The 23,966-nt window shown below is 36.8% G+C and overlaps 1 protein-coding gene across 1 annotated transcript in view; it reads right to left on the reverse strand.

Annotated features, from left to right (window-relative positions):
• Nucleotides 1-15,498: 15,498 nt before the first annotated feature.
• Nucleotides 15,499-23,966, reverse strand: part of LOC306863633 (guanine nucleotide exchange factor VAV3-like) — a 76,684-nt gene continuing 68,216 nt past the window's right edge. Inside the window, exons 26-27 of the mRNA XM_079407122.1 lie at nt 19,094-19,245; nt 15,499-16,538 (exon numbers count right to left, since the gene is read on the reverse strand). Coding sequence (XP_079263248.1) covers nt 16,494-16,538; nt 19,094-19,245 — 197 coding nt within the window. The 3' untranslated portion in view covers nt 15,499-16,493. The remainder of the gene's footprint in view (nt 16,539-19,093; nt 19,246-23,966) is intronic.

Below are 23,966 nucleotides of genomic sequence, written 5' to 3' on the forward strand. Positions count from 1 at the left end.
ATTAAATATTAACAGCTATTGATGTCTGTTTGAGAGCTTGTTTTATGGAGTTGGTCTTGCCTGTGAGTAAACTGCCCATCTATCGCACGGGTTTGTTTTTAGCAGAAAGTTTTACAGCCTTTTTCATAATTATAAAGTGTGTGACAATACAGGCCTGCTAAATGATTCATTTTGAAGGAGATGCTCCTGAAACATTTGTCTTTATCTGCAGTGGCTATTAGTAACTGGGTGCTAATTTATGAATCTTGTGCTTGTGTGTGTTTTATGTGTTTGTGTGTCTGCTTTGAAAACAAAAGAAATGTTGATTAAGTAATGTTGCACTTTCATGTTGGTTATAAACCAGTCCACATCATATTTCATTCTGGAAATTCAACATAAGCAACCAAATAATGACACTTTGTCAGCTGTTACTTTACATTAGAGTGGCACTTTAAGAAATGGATGACAGTATTATTTACCAAAATTACAGTTGTTTTGAAAGAATCACTTAAACTTTCAGTAAGAGCTGAAGTGATATGGGCCGACCCAATATTTTACATCTTTATGGCAGAGCCATTATTATTTGCAATAGTCTTTGTGTTATCACAGGTTACACTGATAAATTACACAACACACTGAACTATTATTTCTTACATCTGTATGATAAAGAGCATTTTTCAAAACTGCAGGTCTATTACAATACCATATACAGGTGTATATATACATAGTTCATGTGTGTACATAGTTTCAACTGAATATATATATATATATTGAGTTTCAACATTGAAATGTTACTTTTTTAATAATACATAATGCACATTTTTATATATAATCTTTTTAATACATTTATATAAGTGATATAAAAATTATTTTTAATATTGTTTTTAACCATAGACCCTAAAAAAGATCAACTAGTCCAGAGATGCTCTTGTAGTTATTCCCTGGCTGAGAAAACTGGAGTTCACCGTGTGTGCATTTGTGTTATATTGGTTCAGAAATGCAACTTTCTCTTTATCAAGGCAGACATATGCAACACTGACAAAGAGAATAAACAATTCAGTGCATCTATATACTCAGCGCAGCGGATCCACTGTGTATTCAACAAATTCTTTGAACCAAGCCAACAAACAGGCTCAGCCGAAATCAGCTGCATCATTCCAGTTGTTCACTCCTATTTATAGGAGGAAAGATACTGCAGATTACTTTCTAAAAAGATCCAGTGAGTGTTTGTATTTCTGCATATTTTATTACATTTATTTCTATTTTTCTTAAAGCGATGTGTCAAACTTCTGGAGTTAATCTGCCCTTGAACAAGGCAGCCTATTGATTTTTAAATCAGCTTTTCCATGTGTTAAGAAGTTTAGCTTCAGTAAACATGATGATGTTTTACTTCAGGCACATTCAACTTTTTCATTGATAACAGGAATGAAAAACTTGAGGATTCATTTAACGTTGACCGTTTCAGGGTTTTGATTTATGGTTTCCTACTCAGGGTAAGACTTACAATGTTACACACACTTTTATCAGCTTATATCACAATGACACACATAAGAATATGTTTCTGGAATGACCCATTTGATATGATAATGTCACAACAACACAGAGGAAAAGTGAACTAATGTTACCCCAAGAACTGCTAAACTCAGATGACCAACTGGCTTCGGTAAGATCATTATCCACCATTCAACATCTCGCTTTTCTTCCCAGAACAAAAGCCCAACTTTGGCTCGGCAAAAGCCTTCTAAATCCTTCTCTTGGAGGAGTAACGATGATTATTGTTCCCTCTGCTGCTAATGGGAGTATCTCTGCAAAAACATAGGCTTTCTAAAGGGAGACCATGCTGCATTTGGTATTTGGCTACAAGAAGACATTCATTTGACAGATTTGATGGAATGGAGAAGCTCAGCCCATTGTATGAAGAGCAATCAAGGTGGATGGGTTCATGTTTGCACGCTAAAGGTAGAATACATGAATGAAGTATAGCACTGGAGAATGTGTGAGCGCTGGAGAATCCTGAAGGTCAAGGTCTTCAAGATTGTTTGGCATGAATTCATTTCAATAACAAAAAAAGTCATACGAATGTAGGTAGAAGCACCAGCACATAGAATAATGTGAAAGAACATTTTAATAGAACTCAACATTTATGGAAGTTCAAGAATCCCTACAGACCACAAGCGTGTGTGGAATATGAATAACCAAAACTTCATTACTCATAACCTTCAATGTTTTTAAACATAGGAGGCGAAAAAGGTGAGGAAAAAATAGGAGTCATATCTGAATTCAGTTAGAGTCTATTACAGCACTGTGCTCACAATAAGAAATATTTCTAGTGGCAATATACATTGATCTATTCGAAAGCTATTCAACTATATGAGATGAACAAAACGCAATGAACACTGAAACAATATTACAGTAATTCACTCTGGCCATCCAAAATGTAGATGAGTTTGTTTCTTCATTGGAACAGATTTGAATAAATTTACCATTACATCACTTGGTTACCAATGTATCCTCTCTAGTGAATGGGTGCCATCAGATGAGAGTCCAAACAGCTGATAAAAACACCACAATACAACATCACAAAAGTGAAAAGCTGCATGTTTATAATAAACAAATCCATCAAGACATTTTTACTTCAAACCATAGCTTCATTCTTGTCTGAATCAGGAGAGAAATATGCACAGATTAAATACTGTTAAAAGTGAAAATAGTTTAAAAGTTCCGAACGGTGGATTCACTGGATGAAGTATTATTATGGATTATGGACTCATAATTTTGCAAGAAACACCAGTTTAGTTAAAATCATTTTAATGATGGATTTGTATCTTAAAAACACAGCTTTTCACTTCACAAGATGTAAATTGATGGACCGGAGTGGTGTGGATTACTTGTGAATTACGTATTGTAATGTTTTTATCAGCCTTTTTGACTCTCATTCTGACGGCACCCATTCACTGCAAAGGATCCATTGCTGAGCAAGTGATATAATACTAAATTTCTAAATCTGTTCTGATGAAGAAAAAAATTATCTGCATCTTGTATAGCATAAGGGTGAGTAAATTTCAGCAAATTAATTTTGTCTTAATTATTCCTTTAACACTTTAGTCTACGATAACGATAAGTGCACAAGATGGCACCACTTAGGTTTAAATACAACAAGACGGTGTAATAAAAGAGACATTAAAGCAGTGCCGGTAAAGTAGTTACTCAGAGGAGTGGACTGATATACAGTGTTGAAAAAAAAACATGGGACTGCATTACACACTGCAACACCTGGACAGACCAGAGACTTATGTTACGATCCTGTTTGTGGACTTCAGCTCGGCCTTTAACACTATCATTCCAGACCTCCTCCTCCCCAAACTAACTCAGCTTTCCGTGCCCACCTCCGTCTGTCAGTGGATCAACAGCTTCCTGACAGACAGGCAGCAGCTAGTGAGGCTGGGCAAATACACATCCAGCACCCGCACTATCAGCACTGGAGCTCCTCAGGGCTGCGTTCTCTCCCCACTGCTCTTCTCCCTCTACACCAACGACTGCACATCTAAAGACCCCTCTGTCAAGCTCCTGAAGTTTGCAGACGACACCACACTGATCGGCCTCATTCAGGATGGTGACGAGTCTACTTACAGACAGGAGGTTAAGGAGCTGGCTGTCTGGTTCAGTCTTAACAACCTGGAGCTCAACACGCTCAAACCTGTGGAGATGATTGTGGACTTCAGGAGAAAGCCCCCTGCTCTCCCCCCACTCACCATCATGAACAGCACTGTGACTGCAGTGGAGTCATACAGGTTCCTAGGCACCACAATTTCTCAGGACCTGAAGTGGGACATTCACACTGACTCTATTGTGAAAAGGGCCCAGCAGAGGTTGTACTTCATTCTCCAGCTGAGGAAGTTAAACCTTCCACAGGAGCTGCTGAAACAGTTCTACTCTACCATCATTGAATCCATCCTCTGCACTTCAATACCTGTCTGGTTCAGCTCAGCTACCAAATCTGACCTCAGAAGACTACAGAGGGTAGCCCGGACTGCTGAGCGAATCATTGGTACAACCCTCCCAAGTCTCCAAGAACTGTACTTATCCAGAGTGAGCAAAAGGGCTGGCAAAATCACTCTGGACCCCTCACATCCAGCACACTCCCTCCTTGAACTGTTACCGTCTGGTCGACGCTACAGAGCTCTGAGCACCAGAATGACCAGACACAGAAACAGTTTCTTCCCTCAGGCAATCCATCTCATGAACACTTGAACTCTTAACAATAAACAAGAAACGCACAACACTATCATACTTTTAATTTTTATTTTACACGCATACTTATTACATTTCAAATTTGCACCTAACATACCTGTACATACCAAATTGTCTATTTTGTATATTGTGTTTGTGCAATTTGGCTCATTGTCCATTTTTGTATATTTATACATTATTTATTCTATTTTAATTAAAAAATTGTATAATCTGTGTCCTGTCCTGTTGCTGTTATTCTGTCGCACTGTGGAGCTACTGTCACTAAAACATATTCCTTGTATGTGCAAACATACCTGGCAGCAAAGTTCATTCTGATTCTGAAATGGAAAAAGGTACACTAAGTTACTTCTTTCTATGATTTAATGCATATTTAAATAGTGTTTTCATTACAGAAGAATTGTGGGCCAAACCGTTTCTACACTTGATCAGCTAATATAGCCCAGATTACTCCAGCACAACTTCATTAAGCCAGCTAGCCTCATGTGACGAATACATACAAATAAAAATTTAAATATTTCCTGGCACGGACGAGTCCCCAGGGCAGAGGCAGGTGTATGACTGAAGATTATTCTTGCCATTTTCCAAGTTAGTTTTTCACACCTCTCCAGAATACAAAACTCTGAGATCCAAATATACAAGAAATATATTGCTGTGTATCGCTCTCTCTCAGTGTCTCAGGGGTACACACACATACTGACACCTTAGCAGCACTGCAAGCATATTTTCTCCGGCAGTGGGGAAATAGACTTCTTTTGCAGTATGGCCAAGATAAACTAAAGATGTAATGCATTATTTAGACCTACGGCATGCCCTTTCCAGAGGTAGATAAGCAAGAAGTGTGAACACCAGACATTGTGGATGTAATTTCAATAGATGGATGTGTGCATGCACACACACTCATAGTTTTGAATAACAATGTGGCTCAGGGTTAGGAACGAACAGTTTATTGCTCTTCTCATTAGAGCAACTATTGAATTATTGTCATTTCCATTTAGTTTGTTGAAGTATTAAAATAACTCAAATTAAATAAAACTTAATAAAAGACCTATACAGACATAATAAATTCAGACATTATTTAACTAAAATTTATATAGATAACAAATACAAATCAAGACAGTATAGTTTATCAGTAATCCTAAGAAATAACACTGCCAAACACACAAGCTAAAAACAACAACTTACTTACACGTAAGAAATGGTTATAAAAATTGAAACAGAAGTGAGACAAGTAGTAGAAAAGAGTAGAAATAAAAAGCGATACTTATATCCTTTGCCGGTGTCCCTGCCCGGTGGAGTCGCACGGTAGAGTCGATGGTCTTTACACTCTTCGGTCATCACTGCTGCGACCGCTGCCGTGGTAAACTAAGCTTTTTTATACCCATATAACAAAATACTAATTGAACTTAGCTGGACACACTTTCCTTATTTTTCCACAACAAATGGCCAAGCAAGCGCAGACACTGACAAGATACGCGAGACAGAATGAGACCAAATGAGATATCAGCACGTCTCCACACAGTAAACAAAACAAGCCTTTCCTAGCAACGACAACTGTGCTAAACACTAATAAGACAAAAGATAAGATAAAGACTGCTTCTCTCAAAGAGTATTTCTTTACACTGTTTTCTGATGGCGCTTGAACACACTTTCCTTATTTTTCCACAACAAATGGCCAAGAAAGCGCAGACACTGACAAGATACACGAGACAGAACGAGACCAAACGCGATATCAGCACATCTTATGTAGTACCTTTTGAAATTGAACTTTTAAAAAAAATCTAATTGCTTATAATTGTTGGAAGTATTTCTATTTTATTTTATTTTATTTTTTTAATCATTTTAGTTTTATTTAAAGATAACAACAGTGGATTAGGACATAGAAATGTACTGAAAAATAGGAATAACCCTTATGTTTTAAATAGCCATGCGGCAGATATTCATAATTGCAATATAAATTTTGTCTTTCAGCTTTGCTGCAAAAAATGTTAAATAAACATAAGTGTGAATGTCGTTTAAATTATACATTATTCTGGATTTCAGTGCTTTTATCAGCTCTGTGTCACTTTAAATTAGTCAGACAGTCTTTGACCATGAAGGCCAAAGCAATCCTACACAACTAAAGAACGCGCCACTATAGAAAAGAAGCATGGGTTGTTTGAGTTCAGAAGAATTATAAGTGGTGTTTGCTAAGGAAAGATTTACTATTTTGTCCAAACTCTATGACCCACCCAAAGCATGTAGGCAACTACCTAGCAACTGCATTTGGGTTTTGTACAGGCAGGCACCACTGACACTTTTATTTATATATTTTTTAGAAAATATACCGGATGTGTTGGTTGAACATGATTTAATATTTTAAGCTTTAATATTTTAGGACATTAGGAAATATTAGGTTTTATTTTTATATTATTAGTTATTTTATGTTCTTTTTATGAAAATTATTTAGCTTTAGTTTTTAATGTAATTATGTATTTAAAAATTTAGTAATGCAGTTATGTTTGACCTTTCAGCAGGTTTAGGTGGGACAGAACAGTCCTGTTCATAAAGCTGATTGTCTTAAGAGCAGTACATCAAAAAGTAAAGGTCCTGTGTTGCACAAGCACAAAAATCCCCTTAGTTAATCAGAGGTCATCCGAGATCAGAGCCTTTCATCCTTCCTCCTGTCGATCCCTCTGATGAGCGCTTCTAAGACATCCCACGACAGGCATCCACTCAGCTAATGAACATCTCACCACTGTCCCTCTGCCCTCCCTGTAAAGCTGCTCTCCTCTCCACCATCTCCTTTGTTGATTTGACCAAAGTTGGATTTTTACAAAGTGAGAAATGACATTCCAGGTCGAGGACATCAAGGATGGTCAAGGTAATGAATGGCCACCAGATGTCCGTTATTAGGCTAATGCAGTCCTCCCTGCTTCTCTCAGGGGGAACGGCAGATCTTACTAGTGGAGCACACGCAGAGATACGACTAAAACTATATGAGCTGCTGCTGCAGGCCTGTGAAAACCTCTGGCCCAAATTTTATTTGGTGAATCAGGTTACACTTTCCCACTTTTGTACAGGCAAGCATCACTCACACTTATATTTTTCATATATTTTTAAAAAAGCTTTAATATTTAGGATATTAAGATATATTATGGGGGCAGTTTTATTTTAAAATGATTTATATTGATATATTTAATTAGCTTTTATTTTTATATTTTTTGTTTTTAGTCATTTTATGTTATTTTTCAATATTTTAAAACCTTTCAGCAGGTTTTCATGCTGATTTGGGGCTCAAAAAACATTTCTTATTATTATCAATGTTAAAAACAGTTTTGCTGCTTAATAGTTTTGAGTAAACCACGATACATTTTTTTCATCATTCTTTGATGATGCATTTATTTGCAAAAGAACGATGTAAAAGTCTTTACTGTCAGTTGATTAGTTTGAGCTGTAATTCAGCCTTGCTGAATACAAGTTCACTATTTCTTAAATATTATATATTTATATATATTTATAAAATTAAAATTAAATTAAAAATAAATTAAAAATATTTATATTGAAATAAAAAATGAGATAAAACAATCAAATGAAATAATTGTTTATATAACAGTAGAGCTATAGTGTGGATGACATAACTCATGATTTGGTCTTAAACTAATCTGATGAGAAATGTTTGAGTTTTATAGAGTTTCTTATTAAAATCTTTCTTATTTAAAAAACCTTTTCATTTTTAACTTTGGAATCTTACCAGGTCTAAACACATTTTGAGACATTGATGAGATCACTTTGCTTTCCATTTAATCACTTCTGTCTATGATAAAAGCACAAGCAAACACCAACGCCAGATTTACCAGCGGAACTGGCAAGAAACTAGCATTTGCTATCAGAAACTGGCTTCAGCCTTCAGAACAAGTCGAAAAGATACAGATCTTACCTTTAGTCATGTTTGGCAACGGGAGGTTTTTGGCTAATAAACCAGCTCTTGGCACTAAATACGAGCCATGGGGAATACAAAAACTGTAATTTCATGTGCTTCTTGCCTGCCAACACTCCCGACTGTGCAGTTGTTCTCGATGGATTTTGTATTATGCACACAGACAGATATTCAAAAGTGTCAAGAAAAAAGGAAAGTGGGTTTAGTGTTTTTTTCTGTGAACAACATATGGTGCAACCCGGGACATTATTATAAAAGCACATGTTTTTTCTCACAAATGTTGCTACTCAATGCAACAAAGAAGAATCCAAAGGTCACAGATTCTGAGCTGCAGATTTTAGTATAATCTTGTGAATATTAAATTTTAAATTTAAAAGTGTGCTACCACTATGCCAAGACATTTTGAGAGGACAACATGAACCCAACGGTGTTCTTGTACCGGTGATGTGAAATGAAAAGAAAATTCGAGGAAAAATTCACCCAAAAATGAAAATTCATTATTTACTCACCCTCACCTCATTTCTGTGTCGTTCCTTTCTTTCTTCTCTGCAACACGAAAGATTCTTTTTGGAGGAATTTTCTTGCTCTGCTTTTCAGTATAATAAAAGTGAATGAGAACTGAAGCTGTCAAGCTACAAAAAACGACATAAAACCATGATCTTTTAAATAATATACACAATGAAAGACTCACAGGAGCTCAAACAAAATAAAAGTCAAAGAAAGACAAGCTGAAACAAAAACTACAAAAAAAAAAAAAAATCACAACCAGTGCTTTAGAATTTTATTGTTTTGTAACTCAGTTTTAAAAACTTTTATAAACCCAATTCAATACAATAAAACCTTAAAGTGAAGAAACTAAAATAAAAGTGTTCCTCATACGCATCAACCTTCATAAACAAAAGCAAATGAAAATATTGGGCCTGAATGTAAACCAGTCGAACATGAGATTTTATATTGAATCAAGTATTTCATTAAAAAAACGCCAAATGTAAACCTGCTTACCTAGGCCGCAATGACTTCACAGGTCTCCAGAAGTGATTGGTGGATATTTTACTGTCAATGTCTTGCAGCAGTGTTATGAAAAGCTCTCTCTGTGGAGTTGAAGAGAATAGCTGATGCCATCATATTTCTGGATGACAAATGAAAGTAGAATATACCTGGAGGCATTCGGGAAGCGCGTGAGGGATTTGATACAGCCAGAGCGTCTGGTTTCTCAGGAACCAAATAGAAACGAGCATCTTTACCATCTCGTAATCCTCTTGAAAGTATAGAACTTGATCGAAACGCCTTGGACCGACAGCCTCAAGGCTAAAAGCATTTATATCACTACTTATAGATCCATAACGTTTAATGGCTAATGAATAAAGAAATGTCAGATCAACGTAGAACCGTTGGGTATGCGTATTTGTTTTAAATCATAAAACAACCTATTTTACTTTCACAATGTGAGGCATTTCTGAGCAAAAAGGTATTGAACAAGAAACAAATATTTCAACTTGACTTGAAATGCCTGTAAATGTTATTACCAGTCAATATCTCTGTTTTGAATCAGATTTCCTGGACTCTGCAGAGCAACCCATGTCAGGATCCGGTAGCAGATCAGACTGAAAGCATCTCTTTTCTCACCAGCTGATACGTGAAAACTAGATATTGTAAAAGGCAGGGTGAGAGATGGCACATCCCTCCACTGAGAGCTTCAGCAGATCACTGGCAAGATTCTGCTCGCTGCAGACAGCAGTTTCCTTTAAAAAACTGCGGAGATGGTCTTATCTTATCGGGTTCAAGTGCCGGATAGACGCGAGACTCTGTCGGTGTGTGATACGCAGAGATCTGCTGTTGATGGATTCTGATGAATTCTATCATGCTGTAAGTCCACGTGTATGTGTTGCTCAGCTCAGAGGATGCAGTATTAAATGTGTCCCGGGGACTTCAGGGTTTATTACAGTCCTTTGCAGTTATATTTGTGCTCAGGTCATGCTGAAATACAGTAAATATTGAGACAGACTGCAAAGCATCACACCTGTGAAGCCTAACAATGGAACAGTTGATTGATCCTTAGACTTTTTTTTTTGTTATTACCATATATGATACATCAGGCACTTACAGGAAAATACAGAGCTCATACTTGAGGAGAAAAGTCTTAAGTTTTATTTAGAGGCCCAAACTGAGCAAAAATACACAGTTTGGTGCAGTTGCTATATTAGTTTCTGATTAGCATTTTTTTTTTTTTGATGCAAGTACATTCAAATTTTGAGCCCCTTCCCCATAAATAAAATAAAATAAAACATTTGTTTAGGGTTTGTATTTTTTCTGATGAATAACAGAATATAAAACTGAATCAACTTTTTGTGAGTAGGCCTATATTGTTCTGTTATTCTCTATTTATTATGGGGGGGAAACATTTTAATTACAAAATAGTACAGTATTCCAAAATAAATTATTTCAATTTGATTAAATATCACTTATAAATAAATATTCACAATAAATATCCTACTATTTATTCATGTTCCTCCAAACAAGTATGACTGTTTCATTCATATAATTTATCACTAAAAGTGTGTACATAAGAAAGTTGAATGATGTAAGCCCACACCACACCATACAAGGAAAAAAGGCGGAGAATAAACAACCGTAAACAAACCTTATTGGTTCTCACAGCTGTTGTTGATGAAGTAGTGAACTTGAACAAAAAAAGTACACAATGATAGTGTCCTAACCATTCTATGAGAAAATAATCATCATGAAATAACAAAATAAGAGCTCTGTAATCTGTTGTAGCAGTAGTAAGAAACAGATTATTGGAGTGCATTTTGCAAGAGAATACTATTTAAGTCTTTCTACTCCAAAATGTCATGTTTAATGTGTACCTTTGTAATTATTTGTGAAATTTTCTTGCAATTTCTTGGAAATCCTACACCTCATATTTTTTTTCGGCCACGGTGGTGAGCATATGCGAATAAGAAGTTGTTGTATTTTTCTGAAATGGCTCACAGGATGGAAGAAAGCATTCAGATCAGTGACGTTGTTATTAATGCATCAGGGAACTGCATGCGGGTTTGTGGATGTGGGGCGCAGGGCTTGATATTTACACGTTGGCTATGCCTTTTCCTCTGATGGCTCCCAGATGGCCACTGCCACAAACGCTGCCCAACATGGATCTTTACCACGGTGGACAAAAAGCAAATACTATGAGCTTTTACCGGCGCTCCATTATTAAAAACAATATCCTCTGCAGATCGTTGTATAATAATCAAAATACCAAGAAGGGCAAAGGTACGGCTCACTCGATATAAGAAAAACACAAAAACAGAGTGCGTTTCGTTAAATGTCAAAGATGGTTTCATCTCAATGGAGGTGGGTATATAAAAGCAGTTTGTTTTGTTGATAGATGTCACTTTTGATGTGTTTTAACACACCTTGCTTTAGTTCTAGGCTTTCACGGATGAGTCTGGTTTCTTTACCTTTATACCAGCAAATGTGTTTACCTCAGGAGCCGAGAGAGGGAATAAAGGGGCTCGGGACTTCTGCCGCAGTCATGACTTTTCTGTAAATCAATCCTCATCTGCAGCTTTCTTCTGCAGGTGGGACGGGCAGACTCACATTGCTTTGAGGCGATAGATTGAGTCTCAGCAGACACCTCGAGCGCCTCATCACCAACCGAATGACCCCATCGTCTTCTTCAGAACGTGTTCTCCTCCTAAGCTCAAAGATGGAGACTGGCACTGTTTTAATCTCTGTTTTACACGTGCACGCTTCTAGATGAATATAAAAGTTGACAGCAACTTAGTTCTCTTTCTAGCCGCATACATGAATGTATAAGTCTGGCAACCTTGAGGACTGTCGCATATTTTTTGATCTAACTGAAATACAGAGGTCTCAAGAAACCTTGCATCGTGCATTAAAGATGTATTCTGTTGTTGTACTACCTACACCTAGAAACACAACACATTTAACTGTTAATTAGAATAAGCTGAAATAAAATACAATTTTGATAAAAAAAAACCACAAAATGAAAACTTGATGCAGCAACTAACTTAAAAAGAAATAAATAAAACTGATCTAAAACTGAAAACAAATATTTATATTAATGTTTAGAATTAGGCTACATGATAAAATTACAAAAATAATCTAAAATTATTATGAAACACAAATCCCATACTAATTCAAAATATTAATAAAAACAGTTTAAATAATGATAATTTGTGATAAAAATTATTTTAAAAAAATTGTATATAAACACTACACAAAAACTAGAAACTCCAATGCAGAGTTATCATTTAATAAAACTAAAACTATTAAAAACATTTTTTTTGTTGAATTAATAAAATAATGTATATTAGATAAAGCCTAAACTAAAATGTTGCCATTGCAACTAATTGAAAAAAAATAAAAATAAAAACTGTTTAAAATAAATAAAAATGAATAATAAATTAAACATAAATAATACAATTTAAAAACAAATCAATAAATATTTCACAAAAGAATATAAAATTACAAAAAAAATATCTAAAATTATGATGAAAATTTTAAATTAAAGCTACTTCAAAATACTAATAAAAATATTATAATAATATATAATACTAAAATAACACTGCTCCCACGTGGATGTTCAGTATGAGAATTAAAGTGAAAACTAAAGTTATATCGATTTTAATTCTTTAGACAAATAATTTATTGTTATATTTCTCAGTACATCAGTAAAAATATATAGTGAATATTTAAGTGTGGGTTTAACAAACCATTTGACACTTTTGTTTATATTATTAAAAGCAAACAGTTAATTTGCTTTCCCCAGTTCTTTCTGTTTTGAGTTAATTGGCACTTTGACTGTATTTTCATCATTTGATTAGTCAGATTAACCAGCCATTTGTACGGCATCTCACTCCAAGTTTTTCTACACAAAAGACTGCAAAACTATTTGCAAAAAGGAGCAATATACATTTTATTGTAACTTTCTGTACATATATATATACAGTTGAAGTGTGATACAGCAGCTAGGTGGCGCTGCAGGACACTCGGATTGCACTGCTACAGGTTAGGCCACTGTGGCCGTTTCCATTGCGGCCAGGCTTGTCTTTGGCTTGAGTGGACAACAGATCATTACCCATGAGCCCTCAGAGTACCGGCTTTCTGTTACTCAAGGTTGCTTACATACAGTAAATATGGCTTTTGGCTCATTTTGATAGCCCCGGAAATTGTTGCAAAATGCCACAAATGCAATTATTACACAAATACTATTACTAAAAAGACAGTACGGTTTAAGCATGGCACATTTAGAGACTCTTTAACACTGCAAATATTTGTTGACAATTGTATGCCCACAGGATGCCCTCAGCATTACACACAGAAGTTTGAAAGACATCTAGATATAGTGGAGAATATGATTATGAAGGTATGAGTGGAGAAAACATTGTGAGAGAGGAAATAGAGGCATAAATTCCTTTCCTTCGAGGTTAGAGATCGCTGGCTGATTAGTGGCCCACAACTCTGTGTTGAAACAGACTCTGCCGTATATAAATATATAACGACGTGTGGAAGCCTGTTAAACCCGTCCTGTCAGGGTTCATCTCTGGGGAGAGAGGAGTGGGAACAGATTACCGGTGAGAAAGCTTAGAAAACCAATTCTACCGCTCGCAGTTAGAGTGTAGGGAACCGTGCACCCAGCAGAAGACCATAATCTGCCTCGGGCACGGATTTCGCCCCAGATTTCAGTGCCAGACCAAAAATCCTCTTTCAGTCGATGCCCGAAAGAAAAAAAACGGCAACGCTAAAACCGACCTTTAACCTTTAGAAATAAAGGGAGGGAGAGGTAGAGGCAATTTCTGACTGTGCCGTAAACAGCTGGTAAATGTGATTTTCCTAATGAGAAGTTAATCTATCCGAATCCTCTGTGACATAACAGCGCTTCCTCTCAGAGAGGAAAGAACTGATACGGCATCACAGGAAAATACTGAATCTTTAAATATCACCGGGCCTTATGCTGCCTTTAAATCATGTCAGGATGATCGTATTTGTGAGTTGAGTGTACATCAAATTTATTAGGTGGGAAACTTTGAGCACAGAATTGCTGAATGTTAATGGATCATGGTGAAGGCTACTTTAATTAGTATTGAGCATGTTGAATGTTGACTGTATGCTTTTGTATGCATTTTAAGCTAAAACTAAACCATAAAACAATTTTTGTTTCATGAAATAAACAAACAAAAAAATTTCAGGTTGGCCAAAAAAATTAAATAAATAAATAAATAACAAAAAAATGATGCAGTGAAAATGCAGTGATAATAAAAAAGGAACTATGAGCGTAAAATGAAGATGAGAATGAAGAGAGAGAAGCACCTGGTAATGCTGCTGCCACTTAGTGGTGTTACACTGTGCTACATTGAGACAGAGTTCACACAATGAGACGAATGTACTCACATTATAAATTCATTATAACACACATAAAGACCTATAAATCAATAAATATTTACCCATTTACTCTACATATAGTTTCTCATTTTACAGGAATGAAAAAAAAAGTCTTGTTCACGTGACAACTCCTGAAGATTTTACAATACATTATATAGCTCTTTGGGAACACAAAAAAAAAAGTCAAACAATAAAAAGAGCCATCACTATGTTCAAAGCATAACGTGGAGAGAGAACAGCCAGTTATAAATGGAGACGCTTTACATTGGACTGCTTTATAGGCACATAGGACTGTATTTCTGTTCTCTACTGACTTGAAGCTTTTCAGTCATTTGTCGGTTTCCTTTGAATGTCTTTTCCTGTCAAAGTCTCTTCTTAGATCACAAATAAATAAATATTCCTTTGTGAGTGCACTTTTATCTAACCATTTGAGACTGTTCCCTGATGTGACCTTTCTCTGATTATGGAGTCTGTCACCTCAACACAGTCTAAACACGCTGAAAACTTCATTTCATCACAGTTTAGAGCCAGTTCAGATTGCACGCAGATCTACATGTAGCTGTTACAGCACTGGAACATCTTGTAAAAATGAGTCCCAAAGGCGAATGAAGCAGAAAGTGAAAACAGCCAATATCCCATCCAACAGCACAGAACAATGCCATATTTTGATGCAATGAAGAAATGACTTACAAACTCGTGGCCAAGAATTTTGTCAGTGACTCTAGTGAGCTAATCGACCGATATCTGTCAATTTGTGTCAGTTTCACTTAAGTAAATTATGAATAGAAATAAGCATTTAATTATAGTGGTCAATATCATAATTTAATACAATTACTAATTTTATATAGGTAGGTATATATATATATATATATATATATATATATATATATATATATATATATATATATATATTTTTTTTTTTTTTTTTTTTTTTTTTTTTTTTTCTATGAAATATTATATTTGCACAGCATTGGTCACCCTGCAATTTAGATATCGGACACGGACCCATATCAGTCGACCACTAGAGACATTCTTCAGCTTCTGATCCACTGGTGGATTTCAAATAGAATTATCTGGCTCATTGTTTTGCAATGTGTCAATTCTTCTTGCAAATGTGTGTAAATCCCCGTCATTAGCTGATTGCGAAGGCACTGTCTGCGCTATCTAGCAGGATCCCTTCTGGATGGGGTGACACAATGCTTTCGGGGCCGGAGGCCCCTGCTGAAAAAGCTGTTTACAGGCCTGTCACCGCGATCCCTTTTGTTTCCTGTCAACGTCTTGCTGCTCATCTCCCCGATGATGCGGTAGCGTGCAAATCAGATAAACAGGGCGTGACAAGCCCACAGTGTATCTCTGGAGATAAGCGCACGACGCACAAAACAACTGGTCCTTCCTTTAAAGTGGAAATCTGAAAATAAGTGAGATTTCATTGGATAGAAACAGGGAAGAGACAGCAATCAATTACTGCAGCCTACATGGCAGGGAGCTATGATCTTAATCGGAGATGAATAGCTGGGTGGGATTGTGGGCCATGTGTGAGAAGACAGCATCGCAGACACGGGGAGGGGGCGTCATCAGTAATAGTGCAGGCAAGGAGGACTCAGGCAAGGTCAGGACAAACATGTTTCCCCATGAGCAGACAAACTGAAATAGCTCATGGCATAACATCAGTCCGATTCCAGCGTTCCATCTCAGGCCCCGATTCACCCACAACGCTCCATCCAGACGCCCGGAAGGGTCTTTTAAGATGCAGTCTGGGGTTGTGTTTGATAATCTGCTCCCTGAGAGACAGTCCTTCATCTATCAAACCCCATGCACATCCTCCAGGATAGACAAACAAGACACAGAGAGAGCGGCCAATCGCTTGCCCTTTTTCTGACTCAGTCCGTCTGCTTTTTTCCCTCCGTTTCCATTCTCTTGTGCGCGATCGCTGAGCCGTTCACTCCTCGCCTTCTTCTACGTACGTGGAGGGGAACCAGCCCACCTGTGGATGAGACAGAACAGAAGAAATGAGTGATTAGAGGAGAAGGTTGCGGGGGGTATTACAGAGGATTTGCGTCACTTCATTGCCTGGATAACCTTGAGGATGCGCCTGCTGCAAGAAGAGGGGAGGAGGGTCGGCACTGGATTGTTTAAGCACTTCCAGTGGCTGCAGACGGGCCTGAGCAATAATATCCAGCAGGACAGTATGACAGAGCTGTTTTTCTTTGATCAACCAAATCAGGGAGGGAGAGCGAGGAAGATGGAGCGAAAAAAACCTGTATTGTTGATTCTTGTCCTATTCCTGCTATGGCCTACTATGACTATCTCAGTCATGCAAAATTTCTCACTTAAATAAAAAATACAAAACTCACAGTGATAACAAAACTGGGTTAAATTTTTACTAATAATTTAAAAAAATATAATTAAATAATATTACTTGCTAAAAGCAATATTATTAATAATAGTACAGTGAAATTTATGTTTATTTAAATCATATCTAATATTTTTAAATTATTATTATTATTATTATTTTTTTACTTTTTAATTAAAATGTTTCAAATGTTATTATTATTATATCAGTTTTAAAAAAATATATATTTTCAGTGAATGATTCCTTCAGTGAATGACATATATATATATATATATATATATATATATCATATATATATAATTTTGCATATATATATATATAAAATATATTGTTAACAATAGCATAATATATAATATAAAGTCAGCATAATTTGCAAAAACAATGTAGAATACTGTACATCACAGGAACCAAACATTTACATTTTGCAAGGCATAAAAATAGATGTACAAGATCAACTAATGACTCCATTCTTATTGTTGAGCCCTGCATTTGATATTCAAAATATAAACTATGTGAAGCTGGAATTTGGACCAATTAGATTTTACTGTAGGCTGGACTGTCCATCACTAGGCAACAAAAATAGAAACCAAGCATCCATCAAAACCTAATTTCATACACCACTCTTGACAATCACAGCTGGTTAAGACAAAACGCAGATTAACAAGAGAGAGATGTGATTTATTGGTTGACGTTTTATCGTGTCACACCTTGCTCACGCACACGAATATGCAACACATGAATACAAAAGCTACAAAGGCAGTTCTGTCCATTTCAGAAGGAGGCAGGTGAACCGTTCAAAGCACTGATCCCAAAATCTATTACTAGCATCCATAAAACAGCCCTGAACGTTTTATTCACTAAATTACACTTACAGCCTCCCTGATGAAACCATTATAAGACGGCTCAAGAGGCTCAAAAAAACATTTGACAGTTCGATGCGCTTTAAGTACAAATAAGCTTTTGGGCTCAGTATGAAATAATGCCGCTTAATTCGATAGTGATGCCACATTTTCTGTGCGCTTTCAGTTTTCTGTCATTCTTAGCAGGATGTCTGTCTTCTCAGATCAGAGAAGAGAAGCATGATATGAACAGACAGTATAAACAGACAGTACTTTCACATTTATTTAGAGTAAGCAGGTGCTCTGTGACTGTGCACTGAAAGCACTTTAAAATAAACATTATATATTATATTGTTTTTATATATTTAAAAACATTAAATAATTCAAATATACCTCCACTAAATATTAAATCTATTGAACTAATATTGTAAAGCAAATTATATTTAGCAATTCACGAGACGTACCAAAATGTGAAATATTGTATCCCATAATGCAATGCCCTCTGACCTTCTGTTTCCAATGTGACAAATTAATTGGAAGTAAAAACCTCCATGATTTTTAACATAGATTACCATTCAAAGATTTGAGTTTGGTAAGATTTTTGATTTTTTTTTCAAAGTAGTCTCTTATGCTTTAATCCTTTATTTGATATTTGATCAAAAATACAGTAAAAAGTAAAATATGGTTAAATATTATTACAATTTAAAAGAACTATTTTCTATTTTGATATCTTTTATAATGTAATTTATTCCGGTGATACAAAGCTGATTTTCAGCAACATTACTCCAGTCCTCTTCAGAAATCATTCTAATATGCTGATTGCTGCTCAAGTAACATTTCTTGTTATCATCCATGTTGAAAAGAGTTGTGCTGCTTAGTATTTTTGTAGAAACTGGATAGATGATAACTAGCTTGAGCACATTAACAAATAGAAAGTTTCAAAGAACAGCATTTATTTGAAATAAAAATTATAAAATGTCTTTACTGTCAATTTTAATTAATTTAATGCATCTGTGTTGAATAAAAGCATTAATTTATTTTTAAAAAATCTGTAGTGTACCTAACATATAAGGAGTTTTTATTTCGTTTTTAGATTTTTTTAATTTAACAAAATTTACTTTAAAATGCAAAAAAGCTTTTAAAGTAATCAACGTATTGTTGTATCAAGTGGCGATAACTTGATACGACACGATCAACTAAAGATGCAACTAACATGAAACTGTCACAAATTTGTAAGACACTGTTTGAAACATCTATCATTGCATAATATGCATCACATATGCAGTATATAGTACGCAGTATACAGTAAGCTAGTATGCATCCTATTACATCTACAAAAACACTCACCCGTCCATTGACTTCACCCCTCCACCAGCCATTGGCTCCAGTTTTGCTGTAGATCTTCACCACATCGCCCTCCTGCAGAGACAGTTCCCGCGTGTCCCGAGAGCTGAAGTCGTAGCGGGCGATCGCCACACCCATCACCTTAGGAGTGAACACTGTAGAGACAAGAAAAAAGAGTGAAGCGAACATCACAGGACAAAAAGGAAGATGAGAATCAGACAAAATTAACCAAACAAACAAAGAGAAGATGGATGCAGGGAGTACAGTCTCCCTAAGGACTCTTGTAATCACCGCACTCCTTCATGTGTTTGCCGGTCTTAGCACATCCACTCTAAATAAATGATTCTTGTGAATCTGGGACGGGTCCAATCACAGCTGAAGTGGCTGTTTTGATTATGTCTTGAGATGTGTCAACAGCATAATCTGCTGGGTTAATTACATTTCAGACGACTTTTCCCTCAAAAACGCAACATGTTCCTTCTAGAAGCTCACTGACGTTTTGTTGGACCCGTTTGGCTGTTCTTTCTAAATGCGGTGGGCCGAGGGAAATACGTGGTGGCGGATTCAAATGAGCCTTTGTTTTATCGGACTTCAGAGGCTCTGAGGACTTTGTGAACGGCAGCCAGAGAAGCTAGGCCTTCAGCCAGACGTGTGTTGATGAGATCCACCTCAGTGCCAGGACGCTTTCTCTTCAACTGTTTTAAAGTGAGCAAGACTTGTACAGACAGAGAACTGGCTGCCAGTTAGCTGCCGTCATGCTCAAAGTGAGAAGTTTGTAAAGGAGGGAGAGCGAGAGAGAGAGAGAGAGAGAGAGATGTCACAAAGTTAGCCCGACTCCTTTCTTTTCATCACGGCTCCCCTGACAAAAACCGCCCGTAATGACAGATCTAATAAGCTAACTGCCTGAAATGAGATAATGATGAGTCATATTGTCAGTCAGTCAGTGTCGTGAGGCTGACAAAGGACATATGGTGCATGCGGCTATGCGTTAGAGAAGATGATAGCGAGACACGCACAATGAGATGGGAGGCGGGGTTAAACGCAGGGGGTGGCGTGTAAACATGGCAGCCTCAGATATCCTGCGACCTTGACAAAACAACACCAATGGAGAAAGAAAACGTGTACCTGTACCTGACCAGAATGGGGCGGTAGAGGGGGGGACAAAGCTGTAGCCGACGGGAGTTAGAAAAGACAGCCCGCAGAGCAGCGGGGCTGAGGTGGGCGGAGGCATGGGCGTGGTGTGGCGAGGCGGAGTGAGGTAGGGGTGCGGCAAGGGAAAGGAGAAGAAAAGCAAAAGAAAAAGCATGTTTAAGTCAAACGCAATTTTTGCAAGCAAACAGAGCAGATAGTAAACAAATGCTAACTTCTTGCATCAACACTTGCCCTTGCCTTGTTCAGACTGTAAGTCCAAATCTGATCATATTTAACAAAGTTTGAGTGGAAAGCTGCACGATTAATTATTAAAAGATCGCAATCTTGATTCGAACAACCACACAATCTTATTCCAAAATACGAACATTCAAATGATCAAAGAATTACTTGAATGAATGTATATAGTTTAAATCCGTAATAATCCCTGTGCCTAAGAACAATAAAACTTATTGCCTGAATGACTATCGCCCAGTTGCCCTCACATCTATAGTCATGAAGGTTTTTGAGAGACTTGTAAAGAGCCACATATGCTCCTCCATACCTGATACTTTGGACCCTCTTCAGTTTGCCTATCGCCCAAACAGATCTACGGACGATGCCATCTCTCACGTCCTCCACTCTTCCCTCACACACTTGGACAGCAACAATGGGAATTATGTAAGGCTGCTATTCATTGACTATAGCTCAGCTTTCAACACTATAGTCCCCATCAAGCTGGCTTCTAAACTCACAGACCTCGGCCTAAACTCCTCACTCTGTGACTGGATTCAAGACTTCCTCACCGGCAGACCTCAAGTGGTGAAAGTTGGCCAGTTCACCTCAAACTCCATCACCCTGAACATAGGAGCCCCACAGAGCTGTGTCCTGAGTCCCCTGCTCTACTCTCTCTACACGCATGACTGCGTGTCCTCTTACAGCTCCACATCAATTGTCAAATTCGCTGATGATACTGTGGTTCTGGGCCTCATCTCCAACAACGATGAGACCGCATACTTGGATGAGGTAGAGAGACTCACATCATGGTGCCAGGACAACTGTCTCTCTCTGAATGTGAGCAAAACTAAAGAGCTGATCATGGACTTTAGGAAGAGACAGCAGCAGCCCTTCAAGTACCTCGGTGTAAACATCTCCGAGAACCTGACTTGGGTTACACACATCCAAACACAGGTTAAGAAAGCCAGGCAAAGACTGTACCACCTGCGACAGCTGAGGAAATTCAGGGTCTCACCAGCAATCCTGAAAACTTTCTATTCAGGGACCATAGAAAGTGTATTCACTCAGTGCACCTCAGTGTGGTATGGAAACAGCTCCAATCAGGACTGCAAAGCTCTACAGAGAGTTGTGCGCTTAGCTGAGCGCATCTCAGGGTCTGCTCTCCCCTCTCTGCAGGACATCTACCTCAAACGCTGCAAAAGTAGAGCTGTCAAAATGATCAAGGACTCAAATCACCCTGGTAACGACTATTCACTTTGCTTCCATCTGGTAAGTGCTTCCGTAGCCTGATGGCAAAAACTGAGAGACTTAGGAGGAACTTCTTCCCCCAGGCCATCAGGCTCCTAAACTCTAACTCTGTGTCATAACAACACTTGACTCCATGTAAATATCACTATATCAATAAGCTATTCATCATTTTTCTACCTCATATGCTGCTATTTAAATACCATGTACAACGTTTTTGCACATTCTTTTGCACATTCCTGTTATATTACTATTTATGTCAACAACATACTGACCTGCACATTTATATTTTTTTATCTTTTATTTTATTATATATTTTTTTTTTCTACTTTTCTTTTTCTTAATATTTGTATTCTATATAATTGCACTGTCCTTGGAGCGGACCTGACTTACATTTCACTGCTGGTTATACTCTGTATAATTGTGTATGTGACAAATAAAAATCTTGAATCTAGTTTATATATAAAAAAAGAGTCTATCAGCACGTGAAAGTAACTTGATGCTTTAAATAAAGATTATATTGATTCCGCTGTTGCGCCAGTAGGTGGAGACAAGTGACTGTTAAAAAATGTATTTATGTGACTGTTAAAAAAATTAATTTGTCATTAAATCATTCATCCAGTAATGAAGCAAGTGAAGTCTTTGTGAGTGAATCATTGAAGTATTCATTCAAGAGATTTGTTAAAAAATGCTGATTCATCCAGTCATGAAACAAGTGAAGTCTTTGTGAGTGAGTCATTGAATTATTCATTCAAGAGATTTGTTCAAAAATGCTGATTCATCCAGTCATGAAACAAGTGAAGTCTTTGTGAGTGAGTCATTGAATCTTTCATTCAATCATTTATATATATATATAGACTACAGCGATTAACATTTTGTCAGTCCCTCTAGTAAATTATTAGTAAGTTATTTTGTTGTCTTTTCGGAAATTGTGGGATAATCAAGATTTCTCTATTTTAAACAAAAAATAACATGAAATCTCTTTGAATATTGAGACTTATGGACACAGCAGAGAATACCAACACAACCTCATTCCATAGAAACCAATGCAGATATTTCAGAAAACAAAAGAGCACAACAAATCGGATCCAATCAGTTGTGATACACAGTGTGGATGTTGAATTATTTTGATCAGATTCCAATCGGATACAGAAATATACAGATCTAGAATGACATTGTGAGCACAGCCCAAGCGATTTCCACCAGCCAGAACACAAATGTCAGCTCTGGAATATTTCTATTTATGTCCCGTACCACCGAGAACTATCGGTAAGGTTTGTGTTTACTAAAACTCCAGGAGCGTCTGTGCTCGACTGTGGCAGTGAAGCGAGTTCCCCTCGCCATCTGATGCTCCATCTGATCGGCTCGGCCCAGAGCGTCACGGACCCCCAGTGTGTCAGGAACACAGTATGTTTGAAGGCAGTGTAACTCAGCGTAACTAACAACACGTCAATGAACATTGAACAATCTGATGATTAGGAGTTTGTACAGAGAGTCAGGCTTAACCGTTGTTTTAGCACGTGTTCCTGGCCTACTTTTAAAAGGTTCTGCATTTTTGGAGCATAATGACTAAAAAGAGCACCTCTAGATAAATTTTCACTTAATAAAAATAGTGCTAAAAATAATAATAATTTCAGACGTGGAGCTTCCCTTAAAACTATGACTATTCTATTTTTTTCTTTGAAATAATGTGGACTATGGAATATCCACAGTAAGATATAAAAACATATTAAATTGGGTCAGTTTTAAATTCATGATTGATTTTCCTCTTCCTGTAACTTCTTTATGGAAGCAGAATAATGACAATAGTTTTTGAAACATAAAGCATGCTGAATTCCACAAATAAAAAAAAAGATGCATTGCAATTAACAGTGCTTGCATTTTAATGCCTTGTATTTCCCGGGCTTGTATTTTTAGGTCCTGAAATTTAACATTGTTGTTTATTTAAGCTGTGAATATTTCAATTCAAAATATTTCACACACATTTTCATAATTAAAAATTCAATAATTCATATTCACCTTCCAGAATTCACTTAAAAAATATTCAGTCTGTTTAATAATACGATATATAATATTCGACAGGCAAATTTTGGTCATTTTATTTCACTGTCCAAATTCGCTGCCATAAATGCAGTGGTTAAAATTCAGCAGAAAATTCAGTGTTACACATCCGGGACCCGCAGGAATAGCAGTAGAGCACAGATGCATGATCTAAGTGATATTTAAGTGAATTCTGGAAGGTGAATGTGAATTTTTGCATTTTTAA

Source organism: Barbus barbus (assembly GCF_936440315.1).
Source record: "Barbus barbus genome assembly, chromosome: 44".
NCBI classification, from domain to species: domain Eukaryota; kingdom Metazoa; phylum Chordata; class Actinopteri; order Cypriniformes; family Cyprinidae; genus Barbus; species Barbus barbus.